This window comes from Passer montanus, unplaced genomic scaffold, assembly GCF_014805655.1.
Source record: "Passer montanus isolate IOZ18808 unplaced genomic scaffold, ASM1480565v1 scaffold75, whole genome shotgun sequence".
Classification (NCBI taxonomy): domain Eukaryota; kingdom Metazoa; phylum Chordata; class Aves; order Passeriformes; family Passeridae; genus Passer; species Passer montanus.
Genome location: NW_024372702.1, coordinates 3,047,216 through 3,069,073, shown reverse-complemented (window position 1 = coordinate 3,069,073; position 21,858 = coordinate 3,047,216). Strand labels below are relative to the sequence as shown.

At 50.0% G+C, this 21,858-nt stretch overlaps 1 protein-coding gene across 2 annotated transcripts in view; it reads left to right on the top strand.

Moving 5' to 3' along the window:
- Window positions 1-731: 731 nt before the first annotated feature.
- Window positions 732-21,858, top strand: part of ALX4 (ALX homeobox 4) — a 41,130-nt gene continuing 20,003 nt past the window's right edge. The window contains exons 1-2 of one of the 2 annotated variants that reach the window (XM_039731038.1): window positions 732-912; window positions 1,005-1,403. In XM_039731038.1, the coding sequence (XP_039586972.1) occupies window positions 1,007-1,403 (397 nt within the window). In that variant the 5' untranslated portion in view covers window positions 732-912; window positions 1,005-1,006. Of the gene's footprint in view, window positions 1,404-21,858 lie in introns of both variants that reach the window. The other variant, XM_039731037.1, reaches the window with a different exon arrangement.

Below are 21,858 nucleotides of genomic sequence, written 5' to 3'. Positions count from 1 at the left end.
TTGGTCCAATTCTGTGTGCTTGGTGACTCTGTTAAAATCCGTCCCTGGCGCCCTCCCGTTTTGGAGTCAGTAGTTTTATACCTGAAGAGAGCACGTTTTTAGAGGTAAATAAATAATGACCGCCATAAACGTGTGGCGAGACCCGACGGAGAGCTCGCCCGGCTCCGTGCGGGGCGACGGCGGCACCGCCGTGCCACGGCAGGGAAACAGCTCACGGCACGCTGGCACAGCTGCCGGCCCCGAAGGGGTTAACGGGCGGGGGGAGGCTTAAAGGCAGATAGCTGCAGGGAAAATCCGTATTGCCTTTAACAGAGAGAAGGGGTCGCAGAGGCGAGGGTCCCCACAGCTGGGGCAGCGAGCAGAGGCGAGAGCGGAGTGAACAGAGCATGTCACGAGCATTAAATCGTCCCCGGCTCTTCCGCCGGCGCGGATCCCGCACTCATCCCTTCGTGGAGTTTATGTCATCTACTTGATTTTCTGGTTTATAATCATAAAAATTTTGGGGCTGGTTTGTTTTTATGGTTTGGTTTATTTTTAATTTTTTTAACGCAAAAGATATGACCTCCACCTTCCCCCTGCTTCCACACACCCCCACAGACACACACACACTCACATACACCCCTTCCTAGGCCCCCTCCCCTCCACTGTCATCATCTACATATTAATTGGGGGAGAGGTCTCCCTCTCTCTCTTTTTTTTTTTTTTTTTTTTCTTATGTGGTTGGGGGGGAAAGCCCAGAGAGGAGCCTCTTTAGAATGTAGTTTGGAGGGAGACACGGAGGGCAAGCGTATGTGAGAGAGGGAGGGAGGGAAAGAAAAAGACCCCTTTTACTGTGCGAGAACTTAAGGGGGTTTGGAGATCTGGTCAGCTTTCACAAACATCTGAATCCTCTTAGAGCTCCCCGGCCCAGCTGTGAGTGTGTGTCTATGCGAGAGGGAGAGAGAAAGAGTGGCTCCTGGTGCCCCTCCAAGCGCATTAAGGACACTCGGGCCTTTTAATTTTAGGAATGAATGCTGATACTTGTGTTTCTTATTGTGATCCGGCTGCCATGGATTCCTACTACAACGCAGCCTCCCAGGACACAGAAGGCTCCTCGCCTTTTAGGGCATTTCAAGCAAGTGACAAGTTCAGCCCTACTTTCCTGGCCAGCAAAGGACAAGGCTTTGGTGACAGCAGCACTAAGTGCCGGAGCCGCTACAGCCAGCAGGAATGTCAGTCCCTGGATGGCAGCGTGCAGGCTCCCGGCTCTGCCGGGTCTCCGGCTCCCTTTAACAAATACCCGCAGCAGCAGCAGCCGCCGCACCTCTACATGCAGCGAGGCCCCTGCAAAACCCCCCCGGACAGCAACATCAAGCTGCAAGAGAGCAGCGGCCACAACGGAGCCCTGCAGGTCTCCTGTTACGGTGAGTCCTTGGCGTGCGGCGGGGAAGCGCCGGAGGCGAAAGCGGAGAGAGGCTCCCGGGCCTGGGAAGGACCTCCCGGGAATGCGGGGGGCGGCTGCCCGGCAGGACAAACCCTGCCGGGGTCAAGGAGACCTTGCCCGGCTCTCGCCACAGCGGGGGCCGCCGTGCCCCACGAGTTCCTTCATTCCCAGCCGGGTCTGGAGCCCGCGGTGCCCGCGGGAAGCCGCCCTTCCCCCGTGTCCCGCTTAGCCCTGATCTTAATCGTAGTTTGGGGTTGCGGGCGATGCGCTCCCGCAAAGCGTTAGCTCTTGTGCGATGCGGGGAGCTCCGCGGAAACCGGGACGGAAACAGAGAGGGAAGGAGCGGAGCGCCGGGCTGTGCCGTGTACTCTCCGCGGGGACCGTTTTCCGCAGAAAGAATTTCTGGAAAATTTCGCCGAAATCATCATTTTCGCGGTAACGGCCTCTCCTGTCTCTCACTTTCTCCCCTAGTTGCCACTCCCCTAATTGATTTCTGCCCGGCTGCAGATAACCCCCTCGCATCCCCTCCGTGGGTCATTAGCGGCAATTAAGACACTCCCTCGCGCTGGCGCTCGACAGAACAGCCGGGAACGGGGGCGCTTCTCATGTCGTTTCCGACCGTGGCTTTAAAAGGGTTTTTCGGGAGGTTTCCGCTGTATCGGGGCAGTTAGGGAAAAGCAAAACAAACAAACAGCTCCCCCTTAAAACAAACAGAAAAATTCCACGATGAAACAAATAAACGCCCCTAAGTTTTCCTTAGAAGGTGGAAATGAAAGCTCTTCCTTTCCCTCCCGGTGATCTCTCTCTGGGCAGAGGGGATGTCCCGGCCTAGATTCAGAGCGCGTCTCCGCTGACGGGGTCTCATTCTCGATGTGTTAGTCCCAAAGGCAAGGACAACTATAGGACCGTGTCTCCGGGGAGACCCTAAGACGGACAGTGACTACGGACTGGGGGCACAGAGGACGTGGAAGAGGTCCGGGTCAGGCCAGCAATCCCATTTCTAGGCTCCCGCCGTCATTTGAGCACTCTTCGCTCTGTTTACCTTTTTCCTCCATCTCTAGACTTGAAAGAGGGTAGAGGCGCCTTACTTACTTCTGCCTGTCTCCCAAAGCCCGGCTTGCGAGGTCACCTTCAGGCGCCATCCCTCGCCCCCGGCTTGCAGCTGAGGTGTCCCCGGATCCAGCTCCACAGCCCCAGTTTCCCCACGCACAGGTGACTCCCCACCACAGGAAAAGGACATTAAGTCCTCTCCACACAGCCGTGCCCGGGAGCCGCAGGCACAGCGCAGCTCCTGCCCGGACCCGCGCGGTCCTTCCCGCTGCCGGCGGCACAGCCATCCTCCCGCGGGTGTCTCCTCACCGGGCCGGGCAGTGCCATGACGGCTCTCTTTGGGGGCTGCTTGCGCACATTTGCTGACCAGAACTGACCCTCTCTTACGCTCCCTCTCTTCCCCTGCCCTTTCCCCGTGGGCGGACAGCCCCCACCGGCGCCAGGCCCGCTCCGCATCCGCGGAGGCCCTCGGGGGCCAGCCGGGCTCCGCGGGAAAGGACGCACGGTGGCACCGGGGGGACCTGCGGGGCTGCGGCCCGTGCAGGAGGCAACCGGTCCCCGCTCCCTCTGGGAATGGGATCGCAGGTCAGTCTCCCGTGCCTTCCCCGCCGCCCCGGCATCCTCTCTCTGCTAACCGGCTCTCTTGTTTTTGTAGGTTGCAAGGCCCAGGGCGCCGGCATAGCCTGTGATGACACATCACAACCCCCGGTAGAATCACACGAGTTTATTGCCTTCCTGACACCGCCGGGTTTCCCCCGATTTATTTTCAAGCGAGGCTCGGGGTTCTCCTCCAGTGGGAGCCCCGCGGCGGCGGCGGGTGGCCCGGCCCGACCCGGCCCAGACCGCGCTCGTTGTGAGCCCCTTGTGATGTGGCTGGGGACGGTGGGCTGTAATGAGAGACACATGGTTCGGCAAGGATAATTAATAGCAATAGCGGTAATAATAGTGCTTAATGGTTGAAGAGAGACACTCGCTAATAACAGACAGATCAGGGTTTCGCGGAGCGACTGCAACATCCATGGGCGCCTCTCCGCCTTTTCCCAAACCGCGAGACCTCCGCGCCGGGCGCAGGAGTTGCGCCCGAGGAGCCCCCGCGAGGGCCAAAGGGACAGGGAAACCTCGGAGTCGGGGTAATGCCTTTGGAGCGGGTGAGCCCGGGCCAAGGGAAAGCCGCCCTCGCTCCGTGCAGCGGGCACAGGCGCTCGGGGCGGTGAGGAGAGCTACCCGAGAGGCTCGCTCGGGAAGCCGGGGACAGGCGGCTGTCCCACTGCTCCCCGCCGGCACCTCCGCAGCTTCGGCGCTGGTGCTGCCGTGCGCCTTGTGCAGAGGTGAAGGAGCGCGTCGGGGACCGCTGGCTCCCCGCGTCCCCTGCTGTCCGGGCCTGAGCAGGATGCTGGAGTGGTGGGACGCCGTGACCGTAAACCCCTCAATTTTAAAAACAACAAAATCCCAAAAGAAGAGGAAAAAAAAAAACAAACCCAACTAAGCAAAACACAAAGCGGGGCCAGCCAGCAGGCAGGCTCTCCTGCCGGGCCATACCCAGGCGCTGTGGCGGGCCCATCGCCCGGCGGATGCTGGAGTGGTGGGACGCCGTGACCGTAAACCCCTCAATTTTAAAAACAACAAAATCCCAAAAGAAGAGGGAAAAAAAAAAAAAACCAACTAAGCAAAACACAGCAGGCAGGCTGTCCTGCCGGGCCATACCCAGGCGCTGCGGCGGGCCCATCGCCCGGCCCGGTCCGGTCCCCTCCTGGGGGTGCTGCTCCCCGCACGGCGGCCCCGTAGCCCTCGCCTCCGCCTTTTCCCTGGTCGCTGTGGAGGCCCGGGAGAGCCGGGAGTCGAGCGGGGCACGGCGGGCATGGCACACACTCCGCGTGCCAGAGGGACAGGGTGTCCCCTCCTTTTTTTAGTTGCTTAATTTCATTTTATTTCTTTAATAAACAAGTCTTTTTGAGTTATAAAAAGCCCGAGCCTGCCATCTATTGCTCTCGGCTTCTATTTCTAGATCTAAGACCTTCCACTGCATTGTACGGATAAATATAGGCCAGGGAGAACTGCGGCCGTAAATACACGGAGGACACGGACGGCGATCGTCGGAGCGCTTCCAGCCCGGCTTCTGGCAGGGACAGCGGCACCGGGCGGCCCTGGCTCTCGGCCGGGCGCCCCGCGGCCCCCTGCAGTGGCGGCTGCCAGCCTGTCCCTAAGGCTCCTTCTGTGCCTTCCCGGAGCCCGCTGCCCCTGCCCTGCGACGGGCCGGCAGCCTCGCACTGCTCACCCCGCGTTCCCTGCCTCGGACAGGGGTACGGGTTGTTCCACAAACAGGCACGGGCAGTGAAAGCCAAATTCTTAAAAAAAACAGTCACAGAATGAGAGAATCTTCAAGGCTGGAAGAGACCTTAAAAATCATCTAGTCCTGAGAACAGGTTATATATCTTGGCTTAGGAGGGGAAAAAGCTTTCGGATGATTTATGTGCTGTAGTAATCTGACTTGCTATTTCTACTGCGTGGAGCTGAAGTAAGTTATATTTCTTGAAACATATGTATTCACATACCCCTATACACACAGAAATGTATACTTATATTGCTGTCTAGAAATACCGGCTGGAACAAAATCCTTTCGGGAGTGAAGGCGAACAAATGTGATGGGGATGTTTGCTCAAAGGAAACAGGAGAAAGGAAACGGCTTTCTCTGACAGAGGAAATTCTTTAAGTACCCCGTTATGCAAATAACGACCTTTTTTTAAATTTTTTTTTTAAATTTAGCTAGCAAATAAAAAGTGCGGCCGTACGTGCGTTATTATTTGAAGTACAGAAAGCCACTGCTGTGGGAATCGGAGGCTCGCTGCGTGCTTTTTTAAATTGACACTTTCAATGGTTTTCTCCTCCTCCTCGTTCCCTGATGCAACGCAAGCTGCAGGACGAGCTCGCCGGCGGTCCCTCTCCGCCTCCCGCGAGGGACGCTCTGTGCCCGGCGCTCGGGGCTCCCCGCACAGCCCCCGCCGACGCTCAGGGCTCCGCGGGCTCGCCGCTCGCCGCGCAGGGCCCCCTTCCCCCGGCTGCCGCACAGCCCCGCTCCCGGAGAGGAACGGGGGCCGTGTGCTCCCCTCGGGACTCCCGCGGGCTCCCCGCCTCGGGCGGTGCCGTGTCCCCGCACCGCGGCCGGGCCGCTCCGCTGAGGATCTCCGCAGCAGCGGCTCGCCAGGAGGGGATGGCGGTCCCTGCCCCTCGCCCGCCGAGAGGCCGGGCTGCAGAGGGCTTGGCGAGGGGTGTCCCGAGCTGCGGCGGCCCTTCGGTCCTGCCTCCCCTTCCCTCTTCCCTCGGCTTTGATCTCGGCTCCTGCCCGGGCTCCTTCGCCGCGGCCGAGAGCGCAGCGGGGAGGCGGGCGGGGTGCGCGGCCTCCCCCGCACCTCTCTCCGCCGGGGTGGGGAGATGGGGAGACGCTGCTGCCCTGATCCCCGCGGGGAGCAGCACGGGATATAAAGGCGAGAGGTGCGCGGGAGGCAGGCGTGAGCGGGGAAGCGGGGGAAGGGAACAAGGGGAGACGCGATCCAAGCTGGGAGCAGGGAGCGGCCAGCGGAGCCAGGAGGGCGGGGAGGCGAGGCGAGCTTCGGGGAGCAGGGCGGCAGAGCCGGCCCTTCCCTCCCGCTGGTGTGGGACCGGCTGCCCGGCGAGGCTCGGCCGCCGGCTCCCGGCGTGCTGCTGACGCCGCCCTGGCAATAGCCCTCTCTTTTCCACAATAGGGCCACCAGATCTGCCATTCAAGGGTTCCGGCACCCTCCCAGGGAGGGGAGGGAGCTCTCGCCAGGAGTTTGGCTAAGCCTCTGTTTGAACAGACACTCGGAGGTGCGGGATCTCCTCCGCGGAAACCTGCGGGATTTCCTCAGGGAGCCAGACGCGAAGGTAGGGCTCACGTTCCTTACCCCTAGGGCCGCGCAGGAAGGTTTATTCGCGGCTCCTTCCAAAAGGTGTTTTGCGCTTCTCTTGAATTGGACAGTAGAATTGATAGATCTGGCTGGAGGCTTTTATAGGATTCCTGACCCGAGCTGTTTATAACACTCATGTGTCAAAGGACCGGGAGACTCCCTCCCTCTGTATCCCTGCCGCTCCCTCCTTGCAGGAAGATTTCTTTTCGCACTAAAGCTGTTTATTTTCGACTTGTCCGCTGCTGATTGGAATTAACTCCGCTTTAGCCCCACACTTCAGCAGCGCTCGCCTGTAAACCCAGCAGGACGCTACCAGCAACAAGAAGGTGCGGAAAGAGAGAGAAAGAGTCTTAAAACTTTTACTAGTCTTAATTATTTTGAGAGCAACACAGAGCGAAGCAGACAAGAAAAATACTGATGTAGAGAGAGATTTGGAGGTGCTTATTTGAGTGCGTTTTTTTCCTAAGGGTTTAGTGTAGGAGTCCTATTAACAATATATGCTGATGCCAGATAGCGCAAATGAGCTCTGTGTGTGTTATCTGGAGCTGCAGGCTGTTTATTTTGTGCAGCCTTTTGAGTGTACATTCAGTGTGGTTGCATGACTAACTGGCTGGAGTGATTCACTGGCTGCTTTATGGGTGACTGCTCAAAACAAGTTGTGAATCAAAAGAGATTTCTTTGGCTGTGGTTTCTAACCTCCCAAGTTAAATGCACCCACGGTTTAAGGGGAGCTAATGTGCAGACTTCAATCCCTCAGATCGTGAGGATTTATTCATTTTCCAAGCCCTGCGTTCAAAGGCATGATGAGTTTCCCTTGTAAGAGGGAGGTGGTGTCTGAGAGGCTCGGAGCCAAGGTCTGCTGCTAAAGGACATCTCCAGACCTGTCCATTCGGTCACCCTAGTTCCTGGTCCTTTAGCCAGTTTTGCTCCCCGGAGTCCTTAAGATGCTTTATTACTCATTCAGGGAATTTTTGTAGCTTAGCAATTCTCAAGTTAAAAGTGTGAATGTGTCTTGGAGCAGTAAGAAGTTTTGATTCTCATTTTACAGTTGGAAAAACTGACACTTGGTATACCCGAGTGGCTTGTACAAGGTGAAGCTGTGGCCACTCAGTGGCATCAGTGTGACCTTTGCAGGGCCGTGGCTCAGGCAGAAAGAAGCATTCAGTCAGCTTGAGAGGAGCCACTGCTGGAGTCAGAAACTCACAGAATAGAGGTGCCATGTGTGATTTTGTAGGGGCTTTAATTTAGGTTTCTTGACAGCCATGTCCTTATTCTGTGCAAAAAGCTGTAAGCAATCGGTGTGTTCTTACATCCTGGGATTTTTCCGTATGTAAAATAGGTTCAACCTGCCAATCCACATTAATGGTCTAATCTTTAGAAAGTAACTCATCAGCGTAGGCAACCTATATTGGCCAACATGAGATATGAGTTATGTTTTTCAGAAAATGCTGAGCAATCACTGCCCCAAAAGTCATATGTTTCTGAGGTATACCTCCTACACATCTGAAAAAATATCCCATCTCAATTGTTAATCATGTTGGAAAGCACAGGTCTAATATTTTTACATAGATACATTTTCAAATGGAAAAAAGAGACAGCTGTGGATTAGGAGAAGCCTGAGTGGTAATGCAGCTGATATAGGACCACTGTGACTTGAGAAACATTTACTAAGAGATTGATGGAAATATTTAATATTAAAAAAATGTCAGAGCAACTTGTCATAGTTACATGTGTCTCAACAGCCTCAACTTGTAAAGGAAAGTTCATAAGTAAAGGAGGAAAGCTACTTACATATAATAAATAAATGACCTCCACTTTATTTTCTGTGTAAGTTCAGATGATTCAATGCTATTATACATACTGGTGAATCTGCTTGGCCATATTTTTTATTCATGCTTGTAAATCATATTTTGACTGTCACATAAGTAGACACATTGTGAAAGAGCAATTGTGATCGTGATAATTCTAAGGTAATTTTTTGGTCAAAGAGAGGAATCAGTGAGAAATAGGGTAAATGGACAGAGAGGAAGAAGAGATGAATGAGGAGAGGCAGGGTAAGAAGAAGAAGATATCTTGGATGGGTAACAAGCAGAGCAATGGCAGACTTGGGATTATTATGGAAGGTGGTCTACAACAGATTTCATGAGCTATCTAAGTATGAACCCACCAGTATAAAATTCTTTATATCTCCCTTGAGAATGTCTGTGATTCAACATTTTGTAGCTGCTGTCTTCAGGTCCCAGCAGGACTTAGTCATGACAAGTTGGTATATCATGAGCTATGGTCTCTCATCTGCACTGACTGGAGACTGTTGCATTATCCAACTCAGTACTAAATGTCAGTTTAAGTCTGTCTGTATCTAATTTTTTTAAAATGAAGATAAAGTTTAAGTGTTATCCTTTTTACATTTAATCTTCTTATTTGAAACAGATGGTTGAATCAGTATTATTTCTAAATATATTATTTATTAGTAAGAACTAATAGGTTCATTAGCTGTAAGGCAGTGGGTGAGCTGGTGGTGCAGCCTGAAAGGCAAGCTGGTTTATTCACCAACAGACTGTATGTTACTTGCTGAGCCTGGGTGCAAACTCTGTGGGATTCCACATAACAACACCTTTATTCAGTGCAAGTCTGAAAACCCTACAAAACCAGAGGGAAGGGAGTCAACAGCATCAAGGCCCATCATAGAAGTGCTATCAATGGGAAATCAGGAAACTGAGGAAGAGTACGAATTCTTTGGGCAGACTGGTGTTGGAGGGAAATAAAATAAATTTGAAAGCTCTCAATGTAACTCCTATCTGATTGCTGTTCCCCATCTGGGCTCTAGGTGCAATCACTGCTGTTTAAAAGAAATATCTCATGTCACATCAGTTCCTCCCTGTAGTGGAAGCATTCCCCTCAAGACTTTGAATATTGACTGACTACTTCTCTTATGAGCTGTAACATCAGTGTTAGGGTAGGATGCTCTTTCCAAAAAGGGGAATGGGGAACTGTATTTATTCTTTTCATGCAAGAGAGATCAGATAAAAGTGCTTGCAGGTATCTAATCTATTCAGGACCAGTGAGAAATGAAAGAAATTCACACCAGAATTAAATCAAAACAAACTAAAGTTGTACAGTATGCACAGGGAAAGAGTGCAATATCGAAAATTTTCCCAGAAAGGGTCAAAAGCAATCAGAGAATGACTCTATTCTGGGACAGTGCTCAGAGAGATCTGAAGCCCCATCTGCAAGACCACAACTCTGCAAGGTGTTGAGAAATGTGTGTGACGCAGGCCAGAAGATGTTTTACAGAACAGGGGAAACAGGAAAATATTGCTCAGGCCAGCAAGGTTTCTGAAAGAAAAGAAATGCACTTCAAAATTATACCACAGGCTCACAGAGGTATCAATCTGCTGGTCATGGAGCTGTCCTCAGGCTGTTGGGTCAGCCAGGTGGGGATGGGTTACCTGAGAGACTGGTCCTCCCCAGTGTGTGTGCCCAAGCCCACAGCAGCAGGGCTTTCCTGCCCCAGAGATGCCCCTCAGGAATTACTGCATGGGAGGCTGATGCACGTCCGCTCCCACTGTGCGGCCAGCTGGAAAGGGGACTGGGCAGAGCCTTGCTCTGCAGAGCTTGTTCCCAGAGGGGAGCCCCAGGCCAAGCAGTGGGCAGGGTATGCCCTAGAGCCTGGGCCACAGTGCTGGTCTGCAGCTCGTGAGGCAGAGACGTTCTGGAGCACCGTGCGGTTCTTTCCCAGCCTTCCCTGGGATGGTGCATGCCCAGACCTCTTCCTGGAGCAGAGTCAGGAGCACAGCTGTGGCAAGGACCCATAGCTGAGAGCTGAGAAACCCTGCACTATAGACATAACCTGGCTTATCAAGATTTGGTCTGAACCTTCCTAAGCAGATTGGAGCCAGATATCACTCTGAGCTAGACAGGACACAGCCAAATGCTAGAAGGCAAGAGGAAGAAGAACCTACCTAAATTGGCAGAGGACCTGCAGACATTTTGTGTTTCTCACATCTCCAGTGAGGACTTCCAAGATAAATAGCCGATGGACCAGACAGTTAGACAGAATGTGCAGAGGGCCAGAAACACTCCACGAAGCTGTGGGATTTATGGCAGAGCTTGTATATTGCATTTCAGCTCTTGAACAGAAGTTGGAAAGCTGCTACTGGAAGAGAGGGAAGCTGGTTGCTTTATATAGGTATGAGCTCTTGTGCTAGAGAAATGAGTATTTCCATCCAGATCATACCACTTCAAGCTATTAGAAAAAGGGATTTATGAAGGATAGAAAGCAATGGGGTATTGGCTGCAACATCAAACATGAGCACAGTAACTCAGTGGCTCTGTTGGTGAGGGAAATATCCACAGAGAGGGTTGTTATAAATACATGGCTGGTCAGGACAGAGCCTTATAAAAATCTACTGAAAGGCCCAAAGTCAGCCCAGGAAAAATAAGAACGTGTAGCTGCACATGCAAAGCTGGGTGATGCTGGTTTTAAGTTAGAGTTGAAACTAAAATAAAGCTTATTTGTGCCTAGGCTTGGATATTAAGTTGGTATCCAGAAAGCCCTGCTGTTCCCTTGTGGCCTTTAATTCATTTGGTTTTGTGGCTGGTTGTCCTGAAAATCCCCTTTTCATTGGACTGGGTGGTAAAAATTTGAGTTTTTGGTTGAACAACCTTTTTCTCCATTTGTCAGCACTCCACCTCAGAGGGTGGGCAATGGGAATAGCCAAGTAGCAGGAGAGGGCTTTGTCACCTGTGTAATTTACAGGTATCCCAGGTGCTCATTCAGGTGTGGAACTTATAGATGAAATGTTGTATAGGAGATGAGAAAATAAAACAACTTGTGACAAGCACTCTTGAGAGCTCATTATCACCAAAACCTTCAAAAAAGAGGTTCTGATGTTTTGCTATGATGTCTTGAAATTGTTAAGTCCTTAGTCATGCCATGAAAAAACTGGTTTTGAGGAAAATGCAGACAGATAATGGCAAATTAGTACAAGGAGGTATGATACTATTCTAGCATGTGTTGCAGGTCTAAAGTGGGTCTCCAAAGATGAGGAGAAACCCTACTGCAGTTGGTCATTGAAACCAGAGAGGGAGATGATAGGACAGTTCAACATGCAGCCCTCACCCTTGCATGGGTCTGAGGGAAGGCAGGGGCTGAGGAAAGTGTCCTTCTTGGCAAAAAATGCATGCAGCAGACTGGACTGCTGGGATCCAGGAAACTGCTCAGCATAGCCAGGGTGGGAGATGAGCTATCACTGAGCATACACATCACTGGGGCTGGGACCTGGTCAGTCCTGAAAGCACCAGGGCTTTCAGCCTGCGCTGTTTTCCTTCAAAAACATGGCTCATGTGAAAGAAAGAGGTTTGAGTAATCTGTTGGTGGTGCCTGCCTCTGTGGGCAGGCCCTGAGTTGTCTCTTTGAGCTTCTACACAGGTTTTTGGACCTCAACATCTGTCCTGGTTAGAGAAGAAGGCCAGCAAGAGCTTTGCTGTGTGGTACATTAACCAGAGGGTGCTTGTGTCTTACCATTACTAGATAATATCTGGGATGTGCCTTACTAGGCTCATTTTGGTTTCCAGCACAGTGAATATCTGGAGGTGAAAATGGCTTTCATGTCAGCACAAGTCCATCAAATACTGTAGCATGGGTCTCCCCTCCCCTGTGTACAGCAGCCCTCCCTCAAGAGACCAAGACAGCAGGTACTGCACAGGCAGCCACCAGACCCTGGGGTGCAGCTGGGATGTCCTGGTGTGGGGTGAGCCCTTTAATAGGAACCAGTGATGTTTTATAAACAGGCTGTCATGAGCTCCAGGCTGCCAAGCTGAATTGAACCCAGAGCAAGGTGAACTGCTGAAGAGAGGCATAACGTGCACCCTGGGCAAGCTCAGCCAGGAGAAAAGGAGCAGTGCTTCCCCAATGCCAGGGAAGGGAGCACAGGACTGTCAGCCTGTCTGGCCTCGCAGGGCACTGATCCTGCTCCTGGAGGCTCAGCTGAAGGCTTGCCAGGATTACAAAAGCTCCACATGCCCCTTGTGAGAAGAGAAAGCTACCCTGACAGTGAAAGGAGAGCAGCCAGGCATTTTCAGGCTGAAGCAGTTTCCATTGAACTCAGCTGGGGGTGCCTGTGGGGTCGGAACAGCACTGACACAAGAGCACAGTCACCAAAGACTAGTTCTGCCAGTGCCTTGTTCAAAGGCGCTTTTTTTTTGTGCAGATACCTCCCTCAGCAGGGCAGCAAGAAAAAACTGAGACTACATCCTTTTTTACCTCCTTCTTCCACAGTGTGCAGGAATGAAAACTCTCCTGTTTCATCCATAGATGTAAGCTTGCAAGAGCAGAGTTCATGGAACTAAGAAGGAGTGTTCCTCAAAAAGGCTCCTGGCATCAAACAAGGTGTGATTAAAAAAACCAAACCCTCGCTTGGCAACCTTGTCTGCTTTTTGACTCTTTTCAGACTACCAAGGCAAAAGCCCTCTGGTCATGGTGGGAAAGCTTGGAATTTGAAGATGAAATGTTTTATAGGAGATGGGAAAATGAAACAACTTGTGACAAGCACTCTTGAGAGCTCATTATCACCAAAACCTTCAAAAAAGAGGTTCTGATGTTTTGCTATGATGTCTTGAAGTTGTAAAGTCTTTAGTCAAGCCATGAGAGAGCCAGTTTTGAGAAAAATCCAGACAGATTATGGTAAATTACTACAAGGAGGTGTGATACTTTTCTTGCATGTGTTGTATTTCTAAAGTGGGTCCCCAAAGATGGGGAGAAACCCTACAGAGCAGTGTCTCCTGGGGACCTTACTGCCATTCATTGTTGTTGATGTTGTTGGGCCTTTGCCTGAGACAAAATCTGCCAGACAATATTTGTTGGTAGCTATGGATTTCTTTAGAAAATGACCTGAAGTTTACCCAAAAAGGAACCAAGAGGCTATGATAGCAACCAAGCTTCTAAGGGCTGAATTTTTCACCATATTTGGGGACCAAGACACAAAGAGCATGCAACAAAGCAGAGGCTGTGATGCCGAAGTGTTTCGACAGGTCTGTCAGATGCTAATAAAGGCAATAGGAGGTATCCAGCATCCTAAAGATGGTAGGGAGGAGAAGCTTGGCTGGGGCTCAGAGAAGGCATAGAGCCAACTGTGGGCCACCTGGCCTGAGATGCCTCCATTTACACTCCCTCCTCTCCCTGTGGTGCTCCTCAAGGTTTGGGTACCTGCCCTGTGTCAGCATCTGAGAGACTTTAGTGTGTTTTGCACAGCACCAAAACCTCATGAGTGTGCAACTGAATCACCCCCCAGACACTTCACAAGAGAGTGACAGAAGGACCAGGGCTGATCCAGCCCTTTGTCTGTTCTGTTGGGTTTTAGTGACTTTCAGTGCAAAGGGAAAGTGCTGTCTGACCCCAGTTGTCCTTTTCAGGCATTAGCCGGAAACACAGCACTGTCCTTGAGAGAAATTCCTAAATCTGGACTATGTAAGTCTGGCCTATCTGGAGTCTGCAAAAATCAAGTGGAACAGCCTAGGTTTTTCTAGAGAAAATCTGATGCAAATATTGCCTCAGGCAACGTGAATGTTCTCTGATGTATGCTTTTGTGTGTTAATCTGGCTGATTGCACCTCCCACAGAGATGGAGATATTAGGAGCCTGCAGCAGATAAACCATGGTCTGTGGCACTGACCACATGCATGCATTAACACCTAAGAGGCCAGTGGGTCTGGCCAAGGAGAAGTTATGAGGGTCCTGAAAGCCAAGAATACAGCCAAGGGTGTTGAGTCTGGTAGAAATTAGTTCCCCACTGGGGAAAAACAGGGAATGGCCTCATTTAGCCCACAAATTTCATTAAAACCAAGAACTTTGCTGAGAACTCCTCCTCAGGATTTCAAAAGAAAAGGGAGCAGCAGCTGAAAGCCTGTGGTGGCATCTCAGTGGGAGCAAAGTCAATCCAAGCTCTGTGAAAATGTCCCAGTAGGAAAATGTGATATGAGTGTGTAAATAGCTGCACTGGTTGCTCTGGCACTTCCTCCCTGCATGCCTGGCATGGAGTAGGTCCACGGGTCTGGGTTCTTCTGGAAGGAGGCTGAGCAGGGCATGTTTTTGCAGGTATGCCTGACATGGTGAGCAAAGCAGTTCCCTTTTGTTCAGTCCTGTGCCAGAAGTATTAACACAGTGGTGTGAGCATGGGCACTGAAGACTGCCCAAAGCACATCCCAGAGCGTGCCTGGCCCAGGTGGCAGGGGAAAGCAGGGCAGCTGGCAGCATGACTGTGGTTGAGGTGACCTGCTCCTCACCCTACCCTTTGTCCTGCCCAAAGGGATGTCAGACCACCCTTTTTCCAGGCAGGCAGTTCTGCTCCACAGCCTTCAACTCTCCTGGGGCAAAAACCATTACACAAAAAGAGGGTACACAGGCTTCCAGACTCTCCCTGCCTGGTCATAATCTATTCCTACTGCAGCATCCAAAACCACAGTCCATCAGTTGACAGGAGACAAAGTAACCTTTCATTTTCTGTTTGTCAGATCATGTTCTTGACAAAGTTAAAAACTCATGTCATGTAGTTCACAGTGTACTACAGTTTGAAGCAAATTTGACTTTATAGCAATTTATAAGCCCCAGCTTCATAAGATGAAGGAGATGTCAGTGGGGAGAACAGTGTGGTTTAAGCCAAGTCAGGAAGCTGCATCTTTGTTTTGGAAAACAGAGGACAGAAGCAGCAAATACTCAGAGGGTCCCTGATGCCAGGCAACTCGCTCGTTACCAGCAGGCAGTGCCCAGAGCTGAGCTCCCTTCTTTGGGATGGAGAGTTTCCTCTAGCACTAAACCTTGGCTCCAGAACCCTGGCTTCTTGGAAGCTACATACTTGTAACTGCGTTTGCTGAAGGGGTTTTGGAGTCCTATTATTTACATCCGACTGTATATTTTCTCCTGAGAGCCCTATAAACCAAATGAATTGCAGAAGAAATCACACATTCCCACACAGGCATGTTTGCCTCTCATGAATCTGAAAAACCGTGACCCAAATGTACTGTGAGATAGTAAATCTGAGAAGGCAGTGTGTGGGAAGCCTGGTCTGAGATGAGAAGGAAGGAGAAAGCAACCCACTGCAGCCCCCAGCATCTTTCCCTGCAAGCACTCTGAGCCCATGAGCTGGAGATGCTTTGGGGAAACAGAGGCCAGCTGGTGCCTAGTGGCCCCACTAATTCCAGGAGCCCTCAGACACTGGGGACTGAAGTTTTTATCTGTTCTTCCTAAATTTCAACCTTTCCAGACCCTTGCAGACAGGCTTGTTTCTGAAGAGAAAAGGAAGACAGCTGGTGAAAAGGGGTCTTGCTTACTCTCATCTAGGAAACTGAATGTACCTTTCCAACCGCTGCTTTCCAGGGGTATTGATTCCAGCCCATGTTTTCTGACTGTATTTTATGTCCTCTCTAGGCCATCCTGTCTGCAGTCGCTCTTTCCATCTGCTTTTAAGGCCTCCTGCTGCTTCCCACCCTGCTAGAAAAGGCAGCTTTTAAGCACTGAAGCTCTGCTTGTGGCACTGGCATCATGATGTCTCTAGGAAGAGACTTTCTGAGTTGTGGTCCATGTCAGCACACAGCCACCTTAATGGAGATGAGGTATCTCCCAAAATAAGGGCACCCCTAAGGAAATATTTTGGGAGACAGGGAGCAGGAAGGATGAACGCCCTGTGTGTTTTATTTGCAAATTGTGAACAAGGTATGAGTTTTTGAGGTCTGTCTGGGATGCAGGATTGTTGTTGGGATGATGTTTGTGAGTAGTCTTTGGTCAGCAGATTGTGTGTGGGTGAACTGGTGCAAGGAGCAGGCAGCTGAGAGGGCATCTGTGGTGGTGAGTGGAAGGTAGGACACAGTGGGCACAAATGATGAGTCCTTGTTCCCTGATTGGATGAGCACCTCTGGCAGAAGCAGGTTTCTGGGACAAATATTCCTTTTCACAAGTTCCTAAAGATGATTTCTGTAAATGTTTGCTAATGTTTACTTCACATTTGTAGTCACTCATGTCAGTATGATCCCATTCTGGAATGTTAACTGGAAGCAAACACAAAAGTGGGCATGAACCCAGCTGTCTAATTTAGGCTGATTTTCATGGTCATTATCTTTCATGTAATCATCCAGTTTGGTTGAGAACTAGTGGTGCTCCAGGAGCTCCTCTCCTTCCAAGAGTCATGATTTTTTTTGTTTTCTGTTAGGAAAATGTGTTACCAGAGTCACTGTTGTTTGTGTCTACTGCCTGACACTTCATACCACAATCCTGCATCCAGTTTCTTCTAACTTAATCAAAATTTAACAATCTTGCCTAAAAGCTCCCACAGCAGTTGTTTGCCTCTGGCTGTTTTTATAATACTTCTTTTTTTAAAGTTCTTCTGAATCAATTAAGCCATTTCCAAGAATGTAACTAAAACTAAGCACATTTTTGTTTTCTCCATGTCAGGAAAAAAATCTGATGATGACTTTTTTCATAAGTTCTGCTGCACTGTGCTGTGGAGCAAGATAATCAGATTTACAATGGAGCTGGGCTTTGGGTAGGATATGTGCTTTATGCCTTTCCTCTGAAAGATTATTTGACTACTAGCCATAAGGAGTTGTGGTTTGTACTGTCTCAGTAGTGACACCTTTGATTTTCACACCCAAAGACACAGCAGATTTCTCATGTTTTAGGAGTGTTTTCAGCCAGGTCTGAACTTACTCTTATTGCAGTGGCCATTTACTCCAGTAGCTGGTCCAGCCTTGCTTGGACCCAGAAAATGAAGGGGAGCAAAAGGCTGGGATAAGGATAAGGAATTTTGATGTGGCAGAAATTTGTTCTGAAGACTGAGGAGTGTGCTGGGTTGAATGGGGGTTTAGATTGAATGAGGGTTTAGGTCTACTTGGCCAGGATACAAAGGTATTGCATGATTCAGGGCATCTGAGAGACACAGGACCTTCACCTCCAGGCTGCAAAAACATTAGACAGTGCTAAGTACTTTTTAAAACTCAGGCTTAGAGTGTTTATTGTGTGCCTGATGGCTCTGTGTCAGTTTGCCATCCACACAACACAAGAAATAGCAGTGCCTGACCTCACCGGGCTTGCTGTGACTCGGGCATCTCTGTGGGACCCTCTGGCACAGCTTGGTGGATGCTGCGGGGAACCTGAACAGCACTGCTGAGCAGGGTGTGGATGCTATGCAGTAAATAATGATCACCTTCCAACACTGGATGATGATGAGAAAACAGAGAAGTGTTCACCATAGAGAGGGATCCAGTGTCTGTGATCCAAAGACCCGGAAAGCAAGAAGTATTTAGCTGGAGAGTATGTTCAGGATGGGCAGTCACTGTGGGAACGTGGCTCACCAGGCACAGTCTGGGAAAAGAACTGACACTCAGAGATTGGGTAGAAAGTAAAGGTCAAATGCTCTTGGCTCATGCAAACCTTCTTCTGGGTTTTTTTGGTTGTTTTGGTTTTTTTTAAATTTCATTTTTCCCCCCTGGTGACAATTATATGTGTTGCAAGGTGAAGTAGTTCTCAAGTGAAATGAAATCCCTTTCTCTGACCTCAGAGTGCATAGCTCTCTGAATTACTTGACAAGCACAGTTTACCCTTTGAGCAATTCATGACTCCCCTTTCACAAGTAAGAGCACACTTTTGTGGATGTTTTCCTTGCTCAGTACTACTTAATGGAATTTTTTCCTTAATAACTGTCATTTGACCTGCATCTTGGGTTCAATCCCCATATGGGCCATTCACGTCAGACTTGGACTCAATGATCCTTGTGGGTCCCTTCTAACTCAGAATAATCTGTGGGTCTGTGAATGTTGCTATTCTCAGCTCAAAATTAAAAATGTAAATACTATTTGTTGTTCATTTACTAGAGGAATCTTATGCACATCCATTCCATTTCCTCTTAGTGCCTCATTATCAATAAACCTTTGCCTCACTGCTTCTGTAAATAATTTTCATCCCTTTCCTTTGGGAACCATGTGTTTGGGCTCTTGCACGAGTGTCTCATAAGAGTAATTGGTCAAGTCATGGAGTATCATTTTCCTCCTTAATGAATTGGCAAAACTTCATTAAAGGGGGATTATTGAAAAACACATAAGTATTTTTTTGGATGAGGAAAGCATTGCACTTAAACCATGATGCAAGCAGGGTTTCCCAGTATTTGACCAGGCACAGTGGCTTGTGTCAGCTGTTGGAATAATTCAAAAGACTTAGATTATCCTTTCTCCATAGTAAACATATATCTTCTCTCATCCGGGTCATGAAGGGCATGGAGCTAAAGCCCCAGAGAAGTCCAAAGCTGGTGTATATGTTTCAGAGCTGATGACAAATGAGGGAGAGTTTCAAACACTCTTTCCCTACTCCTCACAGCCCCAGCAGAAATAAATGTGAGGTGCAAGAGAGTAGCACTCACAGCTAATGGTGGTCTCCCATCAGAGGCTGCAGCGGTGTTGGCAGCTCACAACAAACACCAGTGGTGGACACAGACCCAGAGCCAGACTGAGGCAGAGGAAAATTTTTTGCTGCAGAGACTGGGGGAACCTACAGAGGCCAAGGGTTTATTAAACTTCAGTTTGACTGGAGCTGAAATATGTGCCTCTAGAGCAGGGCAGGAGAGGTTCACGGAGTCCTTTCTGCAGACATTTTATGACAGTCTTTGGGGATACATATAAGAAGACTGGGGCATTCTGAGTAATTTAAAAAAATATTTGTTTAGACTGTGTCAGGGTCAACTGGAGTTTCCAAGCAAGCCATTCTTAGATGGATTTTTCTGTCTTTGCCCTTTCTCCACAGCTGTGGTGTAGACACACTGCAGTTCATGGCCAGGCCATGCAGTGCAGCCATGTCTCCTCAGTACCTCTCTCAAGCTCAGAGAGACCTTGATGTCATTGTACCCTCTGCACTCCATGTGGGCTCATGGAGACAAGGGATGAGTCCCTGGTACCAGACTTTGCTGCTGCTACCTTCAGAGCGTTTCAGGAGTCTGGGCTTTCCCACCCCAACTGGCATCAGCATCTCCTCTGCAGGAAACCCCTGTGGGGCTGCAGCACTAACCCCCTCTCCTGATGAGGGTATAAAGGTCAGGGGAAACAACCTGCTGTTCTCAGGTTTGCTGTTGGTTATTGTCTTGCTTCTAGGCTGGCAAGTTCCCAGTTTGATTGTTCTGCTTCTTGCTTCACTTTGGGATTTTGTTGCACTAATACTCTCTGCCAGTAAAAGCTGATGCCAGTCTGTTGCCCAGGCCCAGTGATGGTGAATTAGTGGGTTTGGTAGCCAGAAACCTAATTTCTTTCTGGAGTGTTTCTAAAAGTCTAGTGCTTGTAGGAATTATCCCAGACCCGGCTGGCCTTGAGTTTTGCAATGTGCAGTTGGAATGAAAATAAATTATAGATGTTCTTCCAAGAACAGGCAGGTTTGGGGAGGGCTGAAGGTTTTTCTTCCCTCGTTTGGGCCTTTCTTTACTAATCAGCTGTATAAAACTGAAGAACAACAGAACTGCTTTGCTAAGAAATCTTGCCCAAACTTTGTCTCAATGTGTAAACTCAACCCTTTCTGTGGTTCTGTGAGGTTCAGCCAACTTTGGTTGTTTTCTGCTTTTACTCCAGCTTTCTATCACTCCTGCTTTCCAGTTTCCAAGTGTAAATGGTAGCACTCAAATCCCCCTGAGATGTGTCATACTTGGGTTCCAATGGGTTGCCACAGCATCTCATCCAGACTCGGCAGTCTCCAGGTCTTCTCCGTAGGGGCACCTGAGGGCCCAGACTGAGAAGCACAAGGAGCACCATGGGAGTGGTGTTGGGAAGATTTGTTTGGACTTGCCTGACTGCCCATCTGAAGTACATAACACTGCACTTTTGCATAAGGGTAGTCCAGGGACACACATCCTGCAGTGCCTTGCTGGACTAGGGCCACAGGCTGGCTGCTTCAGCCTGGCAGAGCCTGCTGGACACCACCCTGGCCAGGGCCCACAAGCCACTGAAGTTCATCTGTCATTAATCTGAACCAGGACTTCATAAGGCAGACAGAGCTGAGCTCTTGCCCAGCCCATTACAAAATGACCCTGACCTCCCTCCTCCTGCCCCCTTCTCAGTCGGCAATTTCAGGTTGTAGGTCCAGCCCTGCTACCAGCAGCACGAAACAGGCAACTAGAAGTCACCTCTGGGAGGCAGCTAAACTTCAGCAATGCTTGGCTGTCTCTGCTGCAGAGAGGTTGCTTTTGCAAAGCAGACAGACAGAAGAATGCAGAGAGAGGCAGACAGAACAACCAACCCAATGAGGTGAACAGCGTTCAGGCAGGCACTGACCCACAGGATGGGGTGAATCACTCTGCAAGCTGGCAGCAGGGAATTAAACTGTGCCGTAGCCAGACATCAGAGCAAGGATCAACTCCCTTCAGGCAGCTCTGTCTCACCAGCAGGAAGGAGAATCCCCCACTCCCTCCTTAACTAGATGGTTGATTTATACCTTCTGTCAAGGTGATGGCCAGTGGTGCCTCACTTGGTGTGTGGTTGTCATGGAAGGCAACACACACATTGAGATATGAAAGGTTGCATGACTGCCTCATACCTCCCTCTCACCCTGTCAGAGCAGAAGTCCTGCTCATCCAACACACATCCTGGGGTGGAAATTGCAGCACAAATGTCCAGGGCATGTTGTGGGGAAAAGTGAGGCACTGACTGGTTGCAGGGGAAACCTCTGGAGAAGAAGACAGCTTGTGGAGAAGAGCCCCCTTTCCTCTTGCAGTGCTCAAGGGAGGGATCTTTTCAGATCCTTGCAGTGGCCAAAAGGCATGGGTGAGGTTAAGATGAATACATAAATCTGCATCTGATGGGAACTCATGCTTTTCCTGTCAGAGTGAGAGCTTAGCCCTAAGCCCTGCATCAGCCTCATCTGTCACTCTGAACAGCACTCAGTGCTACTGCAGGCACTGAGTGGCACTGAGCGCTGTCAGTCCCAGAGCTCCGCAGCACACACTTACCCTGCTGCAGGTGCAGAGCCTGACTTCACAGGGCCCAGCACAGGGAGGGGATTGAATGCTGGCTGCCTTAGGTGCTACTGTCACTAACTCAGCTGGAGATAGCATCCAAGCAGAGGAGCAGCAACCTTGCTGGATATAACAACACAACAGAGGGATAATTGAATGATCCCAAAGTAAGGTAGACCTGCTGGGTTGGGCAGATGTTGCTCCAGATGCTGATAGCCAATAAGGATGTCCCAGTAGGAGAGCTCAGCTCAGACAGGAGCAGAGCAGAGTTCCAACACTGGGACAGAGCATCAAGGTGTGCAAAACCCTAAGTGCCTGTCTGTGGAGAACATGTCTTCAGCAAACAGCACTGAGGACCTGTTAGTTCTGTGTGTAGGTAGGAGCCTATGACTGAGATGACACCATTCAATACTTTGCCCAATATTAGTGATGCTGATTTTTTTCTAAATGAAATAATACATTTAATCCATTCAGCATTGAGCTAAGTC